Source organism: Schistocerca nitens, chromosome 2 (genome assembly GCF_023898315.1).
Source record: "Schistocerca nitens isolate TAMUIC-IGC-003100 chromosome 2, iqSchNite1.1, whole genome shotgun sequence".
Taxonomy (NCBI): domain Eukaryota; kingdom Metazoa; phylum Arthropoda; class Insecta; order Orthoptera; family Acrididae; genus Schistocerca; species Schistocerca nitens.
In genome coordinates, this window is record NC_064615.1 from 993,081,685 (window position 1) to 993,098,381 (window position 16,697).

At 36.4% G+C, this 16,697-nt stretch overlaps 1 protein-coding gene across 1 annotated transcript in view; it reads left to right on the forward strand.

Annotated features, from left to right (window-relative positions):
• The window catches only part of LOC126235492 (spermatogenesis-associated protein 13), a 104,985-nt gene that overhangs the window by 26,469 nt on the left and 61,819 nt on the right, over positions 1–16,697 (forward strand). Inside the window, exons 5-7 of the mRNA XM_049944211.1 lie at positions 10,163–10,290; positions 13,356–13,581; positions 15,949–16,051. Of these exons, the coding sequence (XP_049800168.1) occupies positions 10,163–10,290; positions 13,356–13,581; positions 15,949–16,051 (457 nt within the window). The remainder of the gene's footprint in view (positions 1–10,162; positions 10,291–13,355; positions 13,582–15,948; positions 16,052–16,697) is intronic.

Genomic DNA, 16,697 nt, shown 5'->3' on the forward strand with positions numbered 1-16,697 from the left:
ATATAAGGGGAACACTGGAGCTGTATATGGCATAGTATTTTAAGCTCACCTTGTTCACCAAAGGAATGTTAGTCATGTTCCTGAACTTGAAGCTGTTTTTGTCATTGGTTTGCTTTTGTTAACAGCAGTAGAATAATGCTATTTGTGTACTTTTAGGTTTGAGTTTTACTTTTTCTGGTGTTCCGTCTTTCTCACAAAATATACTGATTTAAAAATGAATTTTCATTTATGGTGTTTGACCATGATAAAATCGTGCGAGGTGTAACACTGGGCAGAGCAAAACAAACTCTTTCAGACCTCATTTTTGGTTTTCAACTCTTCAACATAGTTAAGAGGATACTTGCATTGAACCTAATCACTTTGTTTGGCAACTTCTATTACAAGTGGGAAAACCATCAATTCAGACTATATAAATATGTGTATACTGATTTTGTTCTGTCGAGAGACAAATGTAATATTTTTAAAAACATAACAGATAACAATTGTGTGATTCAAATTTGTAGTTGTAAAGATCGAATTTTAGTGATACAAATGCTTGCAAATTTTAGTGTGTAATACGTCATACACAATTGTGACACTGTTTCTCAGCCAGAAATATCTACTATTTACTTCTCGAGAAAACAGATTATGTTTCAAAATTTGTGCATGTAAATGTATTGAATGATTTTTAGGATTAGAGACAGTATTTAGTTGACTATTTACACTTGAGTACACATGAATAAGATTTACTCACATGTAATGCAAGGGGTAGATGAAGTATATTCTTACCAGTTAGTAAAACAGCCGTGGGAATGGGCCTGACACACACACACACACACACACACACACACACAGATGGAGAGGAGGGGAGGGGGAAAAAGTTGTTAAATCTCTGTCTTGCTGAACTTTAAAAGCTGGTATTTCAGTGAGAAATAGGGGCAAAACAAAAACCTAAGAAATAATTTTATGAGACTTTTCTCCACTTGTGTCCTTTTTCAGCAACAGGTAAGTGAATACTCCTTTTATGTCCCAGGTACTGCTAATAACAAATTTTGGCTTTCATATTTGGAATGGACATGCTGTGACAATTGAATATATGTGCCCGATAGACTCACACCCAGATTTACCACTTTTTTGTTAATAAACACCTTACCTCATTTGACTACCTACACCTGACTCATACATTCATTTTCACTTATTTTTCCTCATAGTATTTTTATACACTACAACTACCAGAGGTTCCCATGAGGGGTATGCAAATCGCTCCCTAGTGGAATGGAGGCAGTGGGAGACTTACTTATCCTACCATGAGGGATGTGTAAGAATTAAATCAAAGTCATTGAAATTTGTATTGAAGGGGATGAAATTGGTGAAGTTTTAATGACATGACATGATATCAGGACAAACTGTTCAGTTCTGCTGTGTGCCAGTGGTTGTAAAAGGAGTGAGTTGTGTTGTTTAGGAAACAATACTTCAGTTTTAGAAATGAATGAGTCTGTTAAGCAGACACAAGAACTTGGCGTAAGTTATTTTCTAGTTTGACAACAGTATTGCAAAACATTTCAGTTTCTCTGTTAATGGGAAGTGACATGAATTTTGGAGTTTTGTCTTTCCTCAGTGGGTTTACTATGTGCAGACTGTATAGATACACCTCCATTGATTTAAAAAATAATAATTTTTTAATTTTCTAATATTCTGTGTAACAATGAAACAATATGAGATGATGAATGTGAGAAAGATTAGTGGCTAGCCAATGACAAGAAATTCTCTTTAAAGAAACAAATATTAAAGAAACATTACATGTAATTTGGAATATGCAAGTCAAAAATGAATACTAACACTGATTTGCCAAGAGAGGGAGAACTGGAGCAGTCTTGGTACAAGAAATATGCTAATTTAATATCTAGATTTCATATTTTTAAGAAGTATTTCATTGCGAAGAAGAGAGGTAGGAAATATGGGAAATAAGGGATATGATGGGTAAATTCGTGATGAATGAAAAGGACTTGATCTTGTAAGACTGCAGGAAAGGTTTCAGAAATACTAGTAAACTAATGAACTTGGGATCTTCAGACTATACTCATCCCATGTATTTTTTCATGTGTTCACCGGCACCAGTTGCTAACGTTGTCAGAAAATCCACTAAATGACTATCTAGCAAACATTCTGTGATGAGTGCCAACAGGCAACATATCAAGAAGTGGCAGAAAAAGTCTCAACATTTTTTGGAGTGATTTACCATTCCCACAGCACCTGTACTCGATAGTCTCTCTTTTTAACATTTATTGTGTTAACCTTTCTCATGGTAACAGGATTATTAAATGTTTCTGAAATCTTGAAATCTGAATGTGCTTTTTGTGTGTGTTGTTGGTCTGCTTGGAATGTTTGCGTTTGTTGTGACAGTACTGATGGCAGCTGAACAGGAAACAAACTATGTTTACCCGCTAATAATGTTGACCGTGTAGAGAAAATGATTGTAGGCTTGAGGTGGATGGATGATGCTAGAAAACAAGTTTAACTGATAACAAAATCAATATAAAAGTTCAGTTTTTCATTCACTGATAAAAAAGTAAAGGTGAAAATGCTGTCAACATTGTAGCTTAGTTACTGATATCAGTAGGTGCTAACTGGAGGAAGCAGTGTTTTGCTCACTGTCGGTGACATCATTTGCTTTCTCAGTATCCTCCTTACAAATGTCATGTGGGATAAGGTTAATTTTTAAGTATGCTGTACCATTTTAGTCATTTTTATGTTATAGTAATTTTTAACTTCTTATCACTGAGTGAGTTTGCATGGCACTTACAGTTTCAGCTCTTGGTGTTTAGAGGGGTCATGGTATAGTCACATAGCTGATATATTAAAATATTAGTAACAATATTTGTGTCTGAAGATTAATCTAAGATATGCTGTTGCATGATGTCTTAATATCACAAATATCCTGTTATTAGTTTGTTTCCTATAAAGCTTTTTTCCTATCACATCAGTGTTTTAGAAAAGGGAAACGTAAACAGGAACAGTAATGGTTTGCAAACAAAAAAGTGAGGACTACAATAAAAAAGAGAAGTGTATGGTAGAGGCTTACTTAGAGAAGATAATATTAAGTGAACGGAATCATGAAAGTTAAAAGACTAATAACAATGTTGTGGAAGTTGGGAAGCTCAGATGAAGAATTAGACACGAGGAACTTAGCCAGTTACTGTCCTTAACCAACGGATAAAAAATGAGCCCATAAGTCTTCTCATCTTCTCACTGATAAAACAACTTTTCTTTATTTTGTTAGCACTTTTTCCTCTTCACGACTGTGCGTAATGCACCAGATGCAGGTCTGAAAGCAAACAATCTATTATCTTCAGTTGTGTTAAGTAGTTATTAGACCTGTTCTAACTACCATTGCTTTTGAAATAGAGAAATAATTGCCCTTATCCCTCACATTTACATTTATATGAGAAATGGAACCACAAGTTGTTGAGAAAATTGCAGTCTGATGCATTTGTTTTAGTAGTTAAACACAGCTGTAGCTTGGTCCATGGATTCCATATACCTTAATCATGTCTTGTAATTTTATGCCCACAGTAATTATTGATGACTGTTGTTGTTGTTGTTGTTGTTGTTGTTTTTGTATGAAGACTGGCTTGATGCAGCTTTCCACTTCAGTCTGCCCCGTGCAAGCCTTTTCATATTGGCACAGCTGCTCCAGCCTACATCCATTTGAACATGCTTTCTTATCCAAGCATTTATCTTTTTCTAAAATCTCCATCCCCCTCACATTTCCTTCCAGGACCAAATTGATGATGTGTTGTTGCCTCAGGATATATCATATTAACTGATCCCTTCTTTTAGTCAATTTTTGCCATAAATTCTTTCTCCCCCATTCGTGACTACTGCATCATATAAAGTGTTGAGCACTTAAAAGCAAGAAGCAGTTGCAAAAAAAGCTGTATTTCTCTAAATCTTGTCAAAAATTATGAATAACATTGTAAGCAAAAAATCACATAATTTTGTGCTGATACTACTTGGTGCTGTATTGATTTCGTGTGTCAGATAGCTGACTGCTCAAATTTTGCATGTAACTGTTGTACTGGCACATTTTTACTGAAAATGAAAACACTGTGTTGTGAACTTCCCCAAGACAGTCTTTGATGCTATAGACAGGAGTACTTCAGATCAAGTACTACTGTGTCATTTGACGGTTATGTTCTATTTATTTCAATAAAATTTGATTTATTTCCATTAACATATGTTTTCATTTTATTAGCATTGATTTAACTATTTACTGAGTTTTCTTTGTATTCCAGTTAACTTAGTATTTATGGTTTTCTTTACTGTGTTTGCTCATTTTATGTCTATTTCTGTCATATTTATCCTTATTCCTAGATATCTATGCTGTTGTTGTTGTTTCACATTTGTATTTCATTGTGTTCCTTCAGAAATTGTAAGCACTATGTGAAATGGAACTACACTGAATCATAATACCAATAGAATTTTTCAGTTTGTGTCCGATTTAGCATGAGGCTTCTTTGTTTCTTCCCCTATCAGTTGCCCAGACTTACTACAGAGGGTTCCAAGTAAAATTTTCTTTAAACAATCTTCTCATTCATTTGCATTCTACACCTCTTCCCCATTCCATGCAAGCATTAGAATCAACACTCCCTGCTAGTTCACTGGACTGGTAGGTTATGAATTATTTCATATTCTCAGTGAAGAAAAAATCCAAGCAGTCATTTACTGCACAATCAGCTGTAGGTTACTGTAACTTACACATTCTGGTAGTAATTTCATTATGTATTTTGTTTCAGTGTTTGACTTTCATAAATATTTTCAGTAACTACACAATGAAAAATCCACTTACGGCATGTTTTTGCAGTTAAATTCCTTGGCAAAACATGATGCTAGTTGAGTATCTCTAGAGAGCAGTTAGGAAACATAAATTGATTCAGTAGGGGATAAAATCAAACAATGGAAAAATCTAGGAAGGAATAACAACAGTATTATGAAAAGGATAGATTGCTACTAACCATATGGAGGAGATAAAGAGTCACAGACAGGCACAACAAAAAGATTCCTGTACATTCAAGCCTTAAGCACACGCATTAAAACAAACACACGCACATGACCACTGGCCAGCCTCAGTGGTCAGGGACAGTGGTGGTGGTCGTTGTGTGTGTGTGACCGTGTGTGTGTGTGTGTGGGGGGGGGGTCTTTTTTATTGTGCCTGTCTACAAATCAACATCTCCTCTCCTCTATCCTTTCATAATATTGTCAGTAGGGAATAAGTATTTTACATTGCAGGCATCTTAGACGCAATTTTAATGAATAAGGGAGAGGTAGGGTGGTAATAAAGAAAGGGAATGGAAAATAATTGCCACTCCAATTTTCTGCAGTTTGTTGTCATGATACTGAGAATATTTTGATAAACTGGAACCAACTTCCTAAATGTTACATTCTATTGAATTTAAAAGCTTTCTTGGTATATGTTTATTCATTTCTTCAGCTTTCTTTTTAAAACAAGCATGTATAATTTCATATTTTAACTTGTCATTGAGATTTTAGTAGTGTATGTTTCTTTTCATGCCAAATTATTATGAAAAATGTTTGTTAGCAGCACATATAGTGCAGTATTCTATTTAAAAATATTATTCTCTTGCCAGATACAGTTTTATTGAACGTGCAGAACAATGATTACAATTAATATATATTAGATGTCTGGAATTAAATTGCCTTGCAGACAGTCACTTTATTTTGTCTTAACTTTTCAATACATATTTTAGTGTGTTGTCTGCATATTTAACTTGTTTTCTGGCAAGAATCTGGCTGGCCAGGATGTAGGAAAGCAGTTAGGGTATTCAGAATTCTGAATATCTTTAGTCTATTTTGACTTTAGTTGATAGTAGTAATTAATAATAAGAATGTTGTTGTTTGGATTTGATGGTGGCATAAATATTCTTCACATGGCCAGTCAGCCATTCTGTTTTAGTAATATTGCTGCGCCTGTCTTGCTTTTACAATTTTATTCTCTCTTTCATGATTCTGAAAGCTAAAAGGAATGACTTTTTTGTGTTTCATGCACGCCTTGCAGAGCTTGTTGTACTCATATGAACGTATCCAAGAAAAGGATGTGCCTGGTTTACTATCCGCCTTGAAATGCATGCTCTATATGAACGAATAAACAAATAAATACTTACACTGTCAAACTTCTTCATTATAATGGGTTAACATTTGTAAAAACAAGTAAAAGGAAGAGATACAATCAGTGTCAAAATAAGAAACAATTACTTCAGTTCATTAACACAACACCTACATTTTAATTACATTTGGAAAAGAGAAGATGCATAATTTGGTAATTATAAGCAATTGTCTGATCAGGAATGAACAGCTGGATGTATTGTGGAAACATTTTAATGTTTAATGGTGAGCGGTGTTTTACTGTATACAAGTGCAGAACTAAAAATGTTTAAAATTTTCATCTATTGTAATTATTAAGGAAATATCTATTTTACTTAATGGAAAACATTATAACACATCACAGCTTTGCTGGCAAATATCTGTGAAGTCTTTCCTTGTTTGCTTTTCCGTAATAGTGATTAACTGCTTAAAGCTGTATACAGCTTTAAATAAGCCAGGAAAGTAAGTTATCTGCAGTAAAAGATTAAACCAATAAATATCTTGAAATTTGCTGTGGATCCAAACCATAACAAAATGGGTTTGTGGATTCACCTCATGTAACCATACTCATGTAGCATGTTCACCTCATTACACATTCAAACTTGTTACATGTTTAAATGATGTAAACACACTCTTCTTTGTAAACCATGTTTGTTGTTATTAAATTATCACTTAGCATTAATCATAACCTATTGTTAGATAGAAGGGCATATAGCCACTGTAATGTAAGTCATACACAAGAAAAAGAACTTGTCTTTCAGCACAAATAATGTACACTTATTGTGACCAATATAAAATTCTAATATTAGATGATGAAATGATACTTATTTTCATTTTTTTCCCTAATGTAACGGAGACTTCAGTCTCATAAAAATGTTACTTGCCAGAAAAATTAACTGTTCCTTAAAACTGCTTTGATCTTGTTTTCTTTTTTGTGGAATAAAATGCCCTCCTAATATCAGCTTTTATAGAAGCTTGTCAGTATTATATTAAAATTATTTGCATTAAGTCAAGCAAAGAATAAATAAACAACTCATTCTGTTTATGTCTTCTATTAACTGAGTGACAGAAAGTCAATATTCAAGAGTAACACTTGATGTAGATAATTACTGTAAGTAAATTGAAGGCAAAATTTTGTTAGAAGTTTAAAGGAGCTTACTTCCAGTGAGAACTGTATATGATATAATTTTTGTTGATTTGTGTATTGCTTGAATTTAGTATTTGAAATAAAGAGCATGACAATATCTTGTCTAAAATTTACATTCATATAGCATTTAAGAATAAAATAAAAATTTCAGAAAAAATTAATAAAAACGCAAGTGGAATTTATATTCTTTTACTAGTGGCATGAAGTATAAAGAATAATATATATCATGAACACAAAAATGTTTTTGTTGTGCAAGTGTCGTATTTGAATTCTTTACAGGAACTCCCACAGAAAAACATCGCAGTGAGTGATTATCTAAAATTGACCTATTAAAGACCCTCAACTTGGGTTGTTTTTCATTTTGGAGTGAATAAATGATTTGTCAGTAATATAAGCAGAGGATACACTTAATTTCCATCAGAACAAAAGAGTTTAATGGAACTCAATTGCTTTTAAAAGCCAGCGGAAGTGCAAAATGAGAAGACTATAGTGTCGCCATGGCATTGCTGTCTTGTTTAGTAGACTGTAGTTTAATCATGCAACATTAAGGTAACATTGATTGAAACCTTGGTAACCTGTCAAGTTGAAAACATTCTCTGTGCTGTAACATCAGCTACCTACACATCCAGTAGGCTTCAGTGGGTGGAAAGAACTAACTCTATTGTAGAATTACAGTAAAGTCGTATCTACTGGACAAAAATTCCTCCATATAAAAATATAAGGCTTTGAGCGACAGAAAGGTATCAAAATTATCATAAATTAAATATGACCTCTGTTAACATCTTCAAATAAATAGCCATGCGCAGACTATTTCAGTGGAAATCCCATTGTTAGAAGTGCCTTGCAATATTTAATAGTGTTAGCAGGCTAGCAATATTTTGTGATATCATCATGATGTCAGTGAGTTAAAATGTTTTTTTTTTTTCTGTTTCTTGTTGAAGTTTTATTCTAAGGAAGCATATTTCATGCAAGTGGTATGGTAGAGAATAAGTAGATAAGAAGAAAAAAAAAAGTGCCATAACATAATTTTTTGAAGCTCTCTGCACCCAGGACCAAGATGTGCAGATTATTGTTCAGGAAATGGGGAATGAGTGTTGCCCCTGCTGATTTCCTGTTAATCTCATCATTACAAAAAAACATTTTATTTAATGTATTCAGGTCATTCTGCTTTTCTAGCTGAGTGGTAATTTTCATTAATTTTTGTGATCATTTCATGATTCTTTCATATATTTAGATACTTGCCTGGTTTGACCCTACATTAAGATATTGCACCCCGTGGTACAAATAAGAGATGTCCCATGTAGCAGCTGTGTGCTTACTGTGTTTATAACTGAATTAGAAGCTGATTTTGATTATTTTCTCTTTTTTCGCCAAGCATTTCAGTTATTGCAGAATCATGAAAACGTCTTAAGAAAAATAGAATCTCGCAAGTGTATGCACTGTCTGGCGAGATTAGACCATAAATAATGTGCAGTAAGGCACCAGTGATATAAAATAAATTCTCTGACCAGTTCAAAATGTGTATGAGTAAGTCCAGAATCATTTGGGCACTTTTTCTCACTTCAAAACAATTGGTGCAAATATAGGTAGTAAATGGTATTTCCATTAGAAAATTCGGGGTAATAATTACCGAACTATTTGACTTTTCAGTAAACATCCTGTACAGTAAGAGAGAACTTCTCTCTCATTTTGTATATGTAGTGTTTTTTAGATCTTGCAATAAATACTTTGTGTTAATGAAAAAATGTAATGCCGTTGGGAAATATGCTTTGGTGTAAATAGTAATACAGAAGTGGCTGGCCAGGCTGATGAAGATTCACAAACTGGGATATAGTTATTTCGTATGATAATTATGTTCATTCCTTACTTTTGTTAAGTTACTCATTCTTACAGTTATTTACAGTTTTAACTTTTTAGAGATTAGATGCTTCCAGAAATTCAGTACACATTTTAATTAATTAAAACATTAATAATTGATCTGACAGTTAAAAATGGTGATCTAAAAACTTTAGCCTGTGAATAGAGAAACTAATGGATCATACTTATGTATGTCTGTATAGTAGGGATATATCTAAAAAATGATACAGTTCTTCTTTCTTACTCTGACATATACATAATACAGCTTACAAAACAATACATAGCCATAATTATATGTTGCACATTGTAGACAAAATTGCTGTAACTGGTGTGGATTGGGTAGGTCCTCACATTCAATCACTGCGATGTATTCCCTAGCACTTTTTTTACATGTTACTGTTTTTCTTTGCTAGTTTGTATACATACCTTTCACATTTTTGTATCAGCACTTTAACAGTTTCATTTATATTTTTCTCGAATTATTTTCTGTTTACCAGCATAAGAACAAGTCACTCACTTTTTAAAATTTTTTATGTTTTTATCCCATTCGGTCAATTTTAAGTAAAACGTGTGATTTGCTTTTAACTGGTAATGTTGCATTTCTGATTTCTTAACCTTTTACTTCAGCTACTATTGCACTAGAATGTTTTCTTCTGCTTTATGGTAGCACGTATCATTTCACTGAGTAATTCCGTAGAACAAGTTTTGTTAAGCGGTATATATAAATATGCAAGTGTTGAAATTCCATGAAAACATACAGTATAGCTCACACAATACTTACATTAGCTGTGAATTGTTTATCATGTTATTTTTACAATGAAACAGAGGCAGAAAATTATACATCCTCAATCTAAAATGTTCCATTATTATATAACAGTATAAAAATTAAACTCAGCCGTGTATATTGTCATTGACTCAGAGCTTTGTGACATCCATAAGCAAACCCCAACAGATATTGCTTACAGTTCACTTCATCCCAATGTATTTACTGATCGATTTACCTTTTGCCCCTCCTAGGACATGGCCTGAAGCTGAAGCTGATAAGGAAGCTACAAGTGGTTCATCAAATTATCTTTCATCCCAGACTTCAACCAATCGACTGACTGACAACAAGGAGCTGTCACAGTCACAACGCAGCATATCAAGTATGTAGTTTTTTGCATGTATGCCAGTTTGTTATGGAAAGCATAAATAGCTACTCACCACATAGAGGAGGCATTGAGTTGAAGGCAGGCACAATGAAATGTGGTGCACATTTAAGCTTTTGGGCAAAAGATGTTCTTTGGAAACAGAAAGCACACACGCCTTCACACAAACACAACTCAAACACCCGTGGTTACTGTATCCAGCCAGTGTGACCTGACTGCGGACTGGACCTGCATCTGATGGAAGCAACAATCCGGTGTATGTGGAGGGGATAAGTAGGAGGCATGAGTTGGGGAGGGGGAGGGATAACAGGGTAGAAGTGAGGTAAGGTGTTAGTGCTGCCTGTGAGACAATCGTGGGGGTGGAATATGAATGTTAGGTGCATGATTGAGACACTGTGCTTGGGTGGGAGGGGGGGGGGCACAAAAGGGAGAGGGGACAAGTAGAGAAGGGTAATAGACTAGTGGGTGTGTTGGTGGAGTCAGGGCATGTATGGTACTCTAGTGGGAGCAGGAAAGGGGATAGGTAGGTGGAGGACAGACTAGCAAAGGTTGTGGGAATGAAGGATATGTTGTTCAGAGAGTTCCCACCTGCTCAGTTCAGATAAGCTGGTGTCATTAGGGAGAATCCAGATGACACAGGCTGTGAAGCACATCATGTTGAGCAGCTTGCACAGCAACTGGGTAGTCGAGCTATGTCTTGGCCACAGTTTGTCAGTGACCATTCGTGCAGATGGACGGCTTGTTAGTTGACATTCCCACATAGAAAGCAGCACAGTGATTGCAGCCACTGTAGGCTGTAGAAGGGGTGGGAAGGATAGTGGGTAGGATTATCCAGGGTAGGATTATCCACATTTCAGGGCACGGCAGGAGGAAGTCGCGAGGCTGGCTGAGAACGCAATTCAGTTGCTGCAGTCCTGGGACTAACTGAGTGAAGGGGTGTGCTCCATTGTTTCTGGACAGTGGACATGTGGGAGGTGCTATGGTGGAGAAATTTGTTTTTGAACAAATCCGTAGTACAACAATGGGTACCCTCATCACAGCATCCTAAGCCAACTTCTTCATGGGCCATCTAGAGGAATCCTTCCTAACCATTCAGAATCCCGAGTCCCTCACATGATTCAGATTCATTGATGACATCTTCCTGATCCGGGCAGAGGTTGAGGACACCCTACCCACTTTCCTCGAGAACTTCAACACTTTCTCCCCATTCTCTTCATTGACTGTACAGTACATGGTGGAGAGTAGCCTGTACCACTACTAGTCATTTCCTTTCCTGTTCCACTTGCAAATAGAGAGAGGGTAAAAGATTGTCTGTATGCTTCCATATGTGCCCTAATTTCTCTTATCTTATCTTTGTGGTCCTTTCGCACAATGCGTGTTGGTGGCATTGGGATCGTGGCAGTAAGCTTCAAATGCCGGTTCTCTAAAGTATCTCAATAGTGTTTCTCAAAAAGAACATTGTCTTCCCTCCAGGGGTTCCCATTTGAGTTCCTAAAGCATCTCCGCAACACTTATATGTTGTTTGAACCGACCAGTAACAAATCTATCAGCCCGCATCTGAATTGCTTCGATGTCCTCTTTCAATCCAACCTGGTACGGATCCCAAACACTTGAACAGTACTCAAGAATAGGTCGCATCAACATCCTAATACGCAGTCTCCTTTACAGGTGAACCACTCTCTCCTAAAATTCTCCCAGTAAGCCGAAGTTGACCATTCACCTTTCCTACCGCAGTTCTCACATGCTTTTCCATTTCATATCACTTTGCAGTGTTACAGCCAGATATTTAAATGAGTTGAGTGCGTCAAGCAGGACACTAGTTATACCCCCACCCTGTCCTTCCTTTATGTTACCTCCACCTCAAGGATGACAACATCAGTACCTCCACCCATATCAAACGTACCAATCACCAACAATCTCTCCACTTTGACAGCTGCCGCCCATTCCGTACCAAGAAGGGTCTTACGCACAGCTTAGCCACCTATGTTAGTCATATCTGTAGTTATAGCAGTCGCTCTCCAGATATGCCAAGGGTTTCATTGAGACTTAGCAGCCTTATCTTGTCCCCTCCACGCTCTCACAGGCAGTATTAACACCTTTCCTCACTCCTACCCTGCTACCCTCTCCTCCCCACCCCAGGCCACCTCCTTACTCCCACCACCCACACTCATGCCAGATGCGGTTCCAGTCTGCATTCAGTATTTTAGCTGCCACACTGTTTGTTGTTGTCCACAAAATGAATCAGCTGATTAATATATTTTTCAGATATGTTTTCTTGATATGAATCACACGTTACCTTATGAAACATTTTAGTATCTAAGACAGTGCCACCCCTTCATATCCCATTAGTAACACTCCTGAAAAAGAACATTCCCTCCCAGAGTTATTAACTGAATATTCTCCTAATTTTTGATGCCTATTTGGGCACAAGCTACACTTCCTTTTGTGTGTTAGTACTACCTATGCAGTTTTTTTATATTGCCTTCCAGGAGGTGCACATTTGTTTCTTAACTTAATGTGACTTACAGTTCTTACACTTTTCCTTATGCAGTTTTCCTCTAGACTCAATTCCTGTCAAAGGTCACTTGCTCTTCCAAGTCTGTCCTAATGTAGTGTTCTCCTGTCTTACATATGTTTCTGTCTCACTCATTACTGAGTGCTACAGCATTTTCCTATTTTGCTACAGGTTCTGTTTAGACTTGAAATGTCTAGTGTTTTACCACCCAGATATCTGTCGAATACCTTTGAATTATTATCTGTTTATTCGTCTGCTATGTTTAAAATCTTGCTTTAAATTGCACATAATTTTTGTGTATCTGCCTTGTTTCTCATATGGGCATGCCATTTGTGCGACAGTTTCCACTTTCCTTCTGTGAGTCTGACTGTTGACATGTATTAGAGGTAACAATTTCTAATAATCCCTGTGTGTACTGTCATAGACCCAGGGGATACTCTAAATTTTTGTCGCAAGGGATTCTCTAAATTTGTATTGCAAAATCTGCATCCAAATACAGAATTTTGAAGACATTCTCTGATAATATATTTTATACTTTTTGTTGCAGGCAGTACATCAGAGAGTGTTCTACAGAAATTTCGCAAAAGCTTTGCCTTTAAATTTCACAAGAAGAGTGGCAGTAAAGATGGCCTTGAGCTTGGCTCTAGTAAAGATGGTGAAGGTGACGTTGAAGAGGAGAATTGTGCTGATGATGAATTAGCTACATCACAGTCACACGAACAACTACCACAAGAACCCACAAAGGAGGAAACAGGATCAGATCCTAAGTTCAAGTAAGCTAATTGCTGTGTGTTCCTGAAAACAAATGTATGTTTGTTACATTTTCTACAGATGGTCACAACTTATATAATATTGTTACTACTACTATTCTAGTTGATGTTGTTCATGATGAATTTGGGATATAATTCTCATTGTTGAGGGCATTGTTGTCTCCTCCCTGGTGCTGTCATGAGGCTGTTGTAAGAATGTAATGTTATTGCAGCAATATCATTATTTGACTAATTCAAAGATGTGAAAGTTTATATTGTTACTGGTGTTTCCTGTCATATAGACACTGAGGAATATGAAAGTTATTGTGCTTACAAGAGTAAATTTATTGATTATTTTTATTTTATTTAATTTTTTCTCCCACAGCACCAGTTCTTGTGAGCTCTGGAGACAGCCATTGACTCTTCAATCTTACATCATGCAGTTGGTATAATTTGTCCCAGTTTCTTCTACCTCCATTGTTTCATTCTTTCCCACAACTTATTTTCTTACTATTCTTATTAATAATTTTCATTGACCGAGCGAGGTGGCGCAGTGGTTAGCACACTGGACTCGCATTCGGGAGGACGACGGTTCAATCCCGCGTCTGGCCATCCTGATTTAGGTTTTCCGTGATTTCCCTAAATCGCTCCAGGCAAATGCCGGGATGGTTCCTCTGAAAGGGCACGGCCGACTTCCTTCCCTAATCCGATGAGACCGATGACCTCGCTGTTTGGTCTCTTCCCCCAAAAACCAACCAACCAACCAATAATTTTCATTGCTTCAATTAAAACTTCTTCAATTTTAGTGGTATCAGGAACTATAATATAAGAATTTTGATCTACCTGATTACAGCCATTAAACTCTATCTCTTTGTTCTGCATTATATTTTCCTCTAATACCCGAACACTTCTCTCCATTTTGAATATGTCCTTTCTATTATATTACATAATTTTTATCTCAGTTTTACCATCCCTGACTCTTCCCCATGACTATCTCATATTTTACCAACTTTTCTTGTACCTTTCATTTGTGTATCCTTTAATGACCTGAGAATTTAACTTTCATTTGTGAGTTACTGATTACTGGCAACATTATTTTGTAATGTAACTCTTGACATATATGACAATAAATGTGTCTTGATACAACTTGTTTGACAAAGGACATAATTTAGGTTGAAGTACGTATCCATGTACTGCAGGATTTGTACGAGTATAGGTCTCCTTACCCAGATAAACGGTCTCATGCTAGTATGCTACAATGTTACTCTATAAATGATTGCTTCAAGGTGATGACTTGTTTGGGAAGCATGGAAAACAAGGAATTCTTGAGGAAATTGAGTTTATTGAAATAGCCATGTAAATTCTTAAAGACTCATGCAATTCTGGGAGAGATTCTGGGGTGTTTGAAATGTTAATAGCCAGGGAAAAAAGTTCCAGGTCATTTTGTTACAAGTCAGTCTGAAGTTCTCCTTCAGAAACAATTGATTTTGGAGCCACGTAAGGAAAAATGAAGAAGGGCATTGAATTGTAATTTTTTTTTAAATCATGGGTGCCTTATAATTTCCTGTGGGTTCTCGGGCTCCAGATCCATTTCCTATTGTATGATTGTGTGTGTAGTGGAGCGTAACATGCATTTGGTGATTCGTGATTCACATGAAAGTAAGGGTGGCTTTTTAATTTATGATGACCACCACCTACATTCTGAGTATTACACCTCTTGACCTGCTATGGTCTTGTCGAGAAGTTCTCCTGCCACCTTTTCATTGCTCAACCAACCTAGAGTGGTAGGGTAGCATGGATTTTGGGATCATCTTCTAGTTCATTCATTGTAGATGTTTTCACCACTAGTTTTGTTAATTCTGAATAAATGTGTGTTTTTAAATTACAAAAAATGTAAGTGTGGATCCATATCTAAATATGCATGTTTTGTGGATAAAAATTGAATATTCCAGCTTCGGTTGTTTCTGACTACTTTTGGTTGAAAAGTAGTACTTTACTGACTTTCTCACAGTGTTGTGCTTTAAGGTAAGGAGTTCGATAGAGTGAAAATTGTCCAATCTCAAACGTCATGTGTTGTTGCTGTCAAAGCCTGTTGATACCACGTTCCAGCGACAACAGTTCAAAGCCTGTTCCTGTGAGAACTTGTATTCATGGTGATCACACAATGACATAACATGGCACAGAGTGGTGACAGTTAACAGTAATGAAACAATTTCTGCAGGCTGTAAAATCTTACAACCTACAGAGTTTTGAGGAAACTGAAAATCCTAACTGAACTTTTGGGTGATTAAACAAAGTCATCATCCGTTACTTGGAACACATGTAAACTGCTACAATCTGTAAACAAAACAGTCCGATGTACTGTGTCATGAAAATATTGCTTGTTTGTAGGTTTGGCCCTCTGGTATGGAGATCGAGCAAAGAACGCAAGAAAGGAAAAAAGGCAGCCAGAAATGCAAAGTGCAACAGTGGCGACAGCGGCATACAAATTGAGGTAAAACTTTAGCTCTTAAAGAATCAATAGGAGTGCGTTCCCATGCTGGAATAAGCAGAGTGGAAGAATTGCCCATTGAACGTGTAGTGAACTACATGTTGCCAAAGATATTTCCTTTACCTGACAAAATTTGTAGCACGTTACCTACATTTTGAATTAGGGCTTATGCAACTGAGCAAGGTGGCGTGGTGGTCAACACAAAATGCCACCAATAGCTTACTAAAGGCGTGTTTACACTGATTTCGAAACAAGTTCTGCGACATTGTTCACGGCTATTACTGGACTGCTGATGTTTGCAACATGTTGTCGACCTCTTGGCAACACAAAACCAGTAGTCTATGGCTGTGTCAGTACTGATCAAAGGAACATTGTTCCTGACCTGCTACCACTAAATGCTGCTATGCAGTGATGGTGTTTGTTGTTGCTCTGTCTGTAGTGCTGGTATTGTATTTATGTGAGTTTCTTTATGAAATGGAGTGGGCAAGAAGCAAAATTTGAAAATCTGTCACTCTCTCTGAAGCAGAGGAGTGCCTCTGACACATTCAGAGTCATAGTTATAAAAATATTAAAACAGAAGCATGACTCCCTACAAAATGCTATATTGCTTCACATTACCATCAGTGATGTAAACAAAAAAATAAGTCTC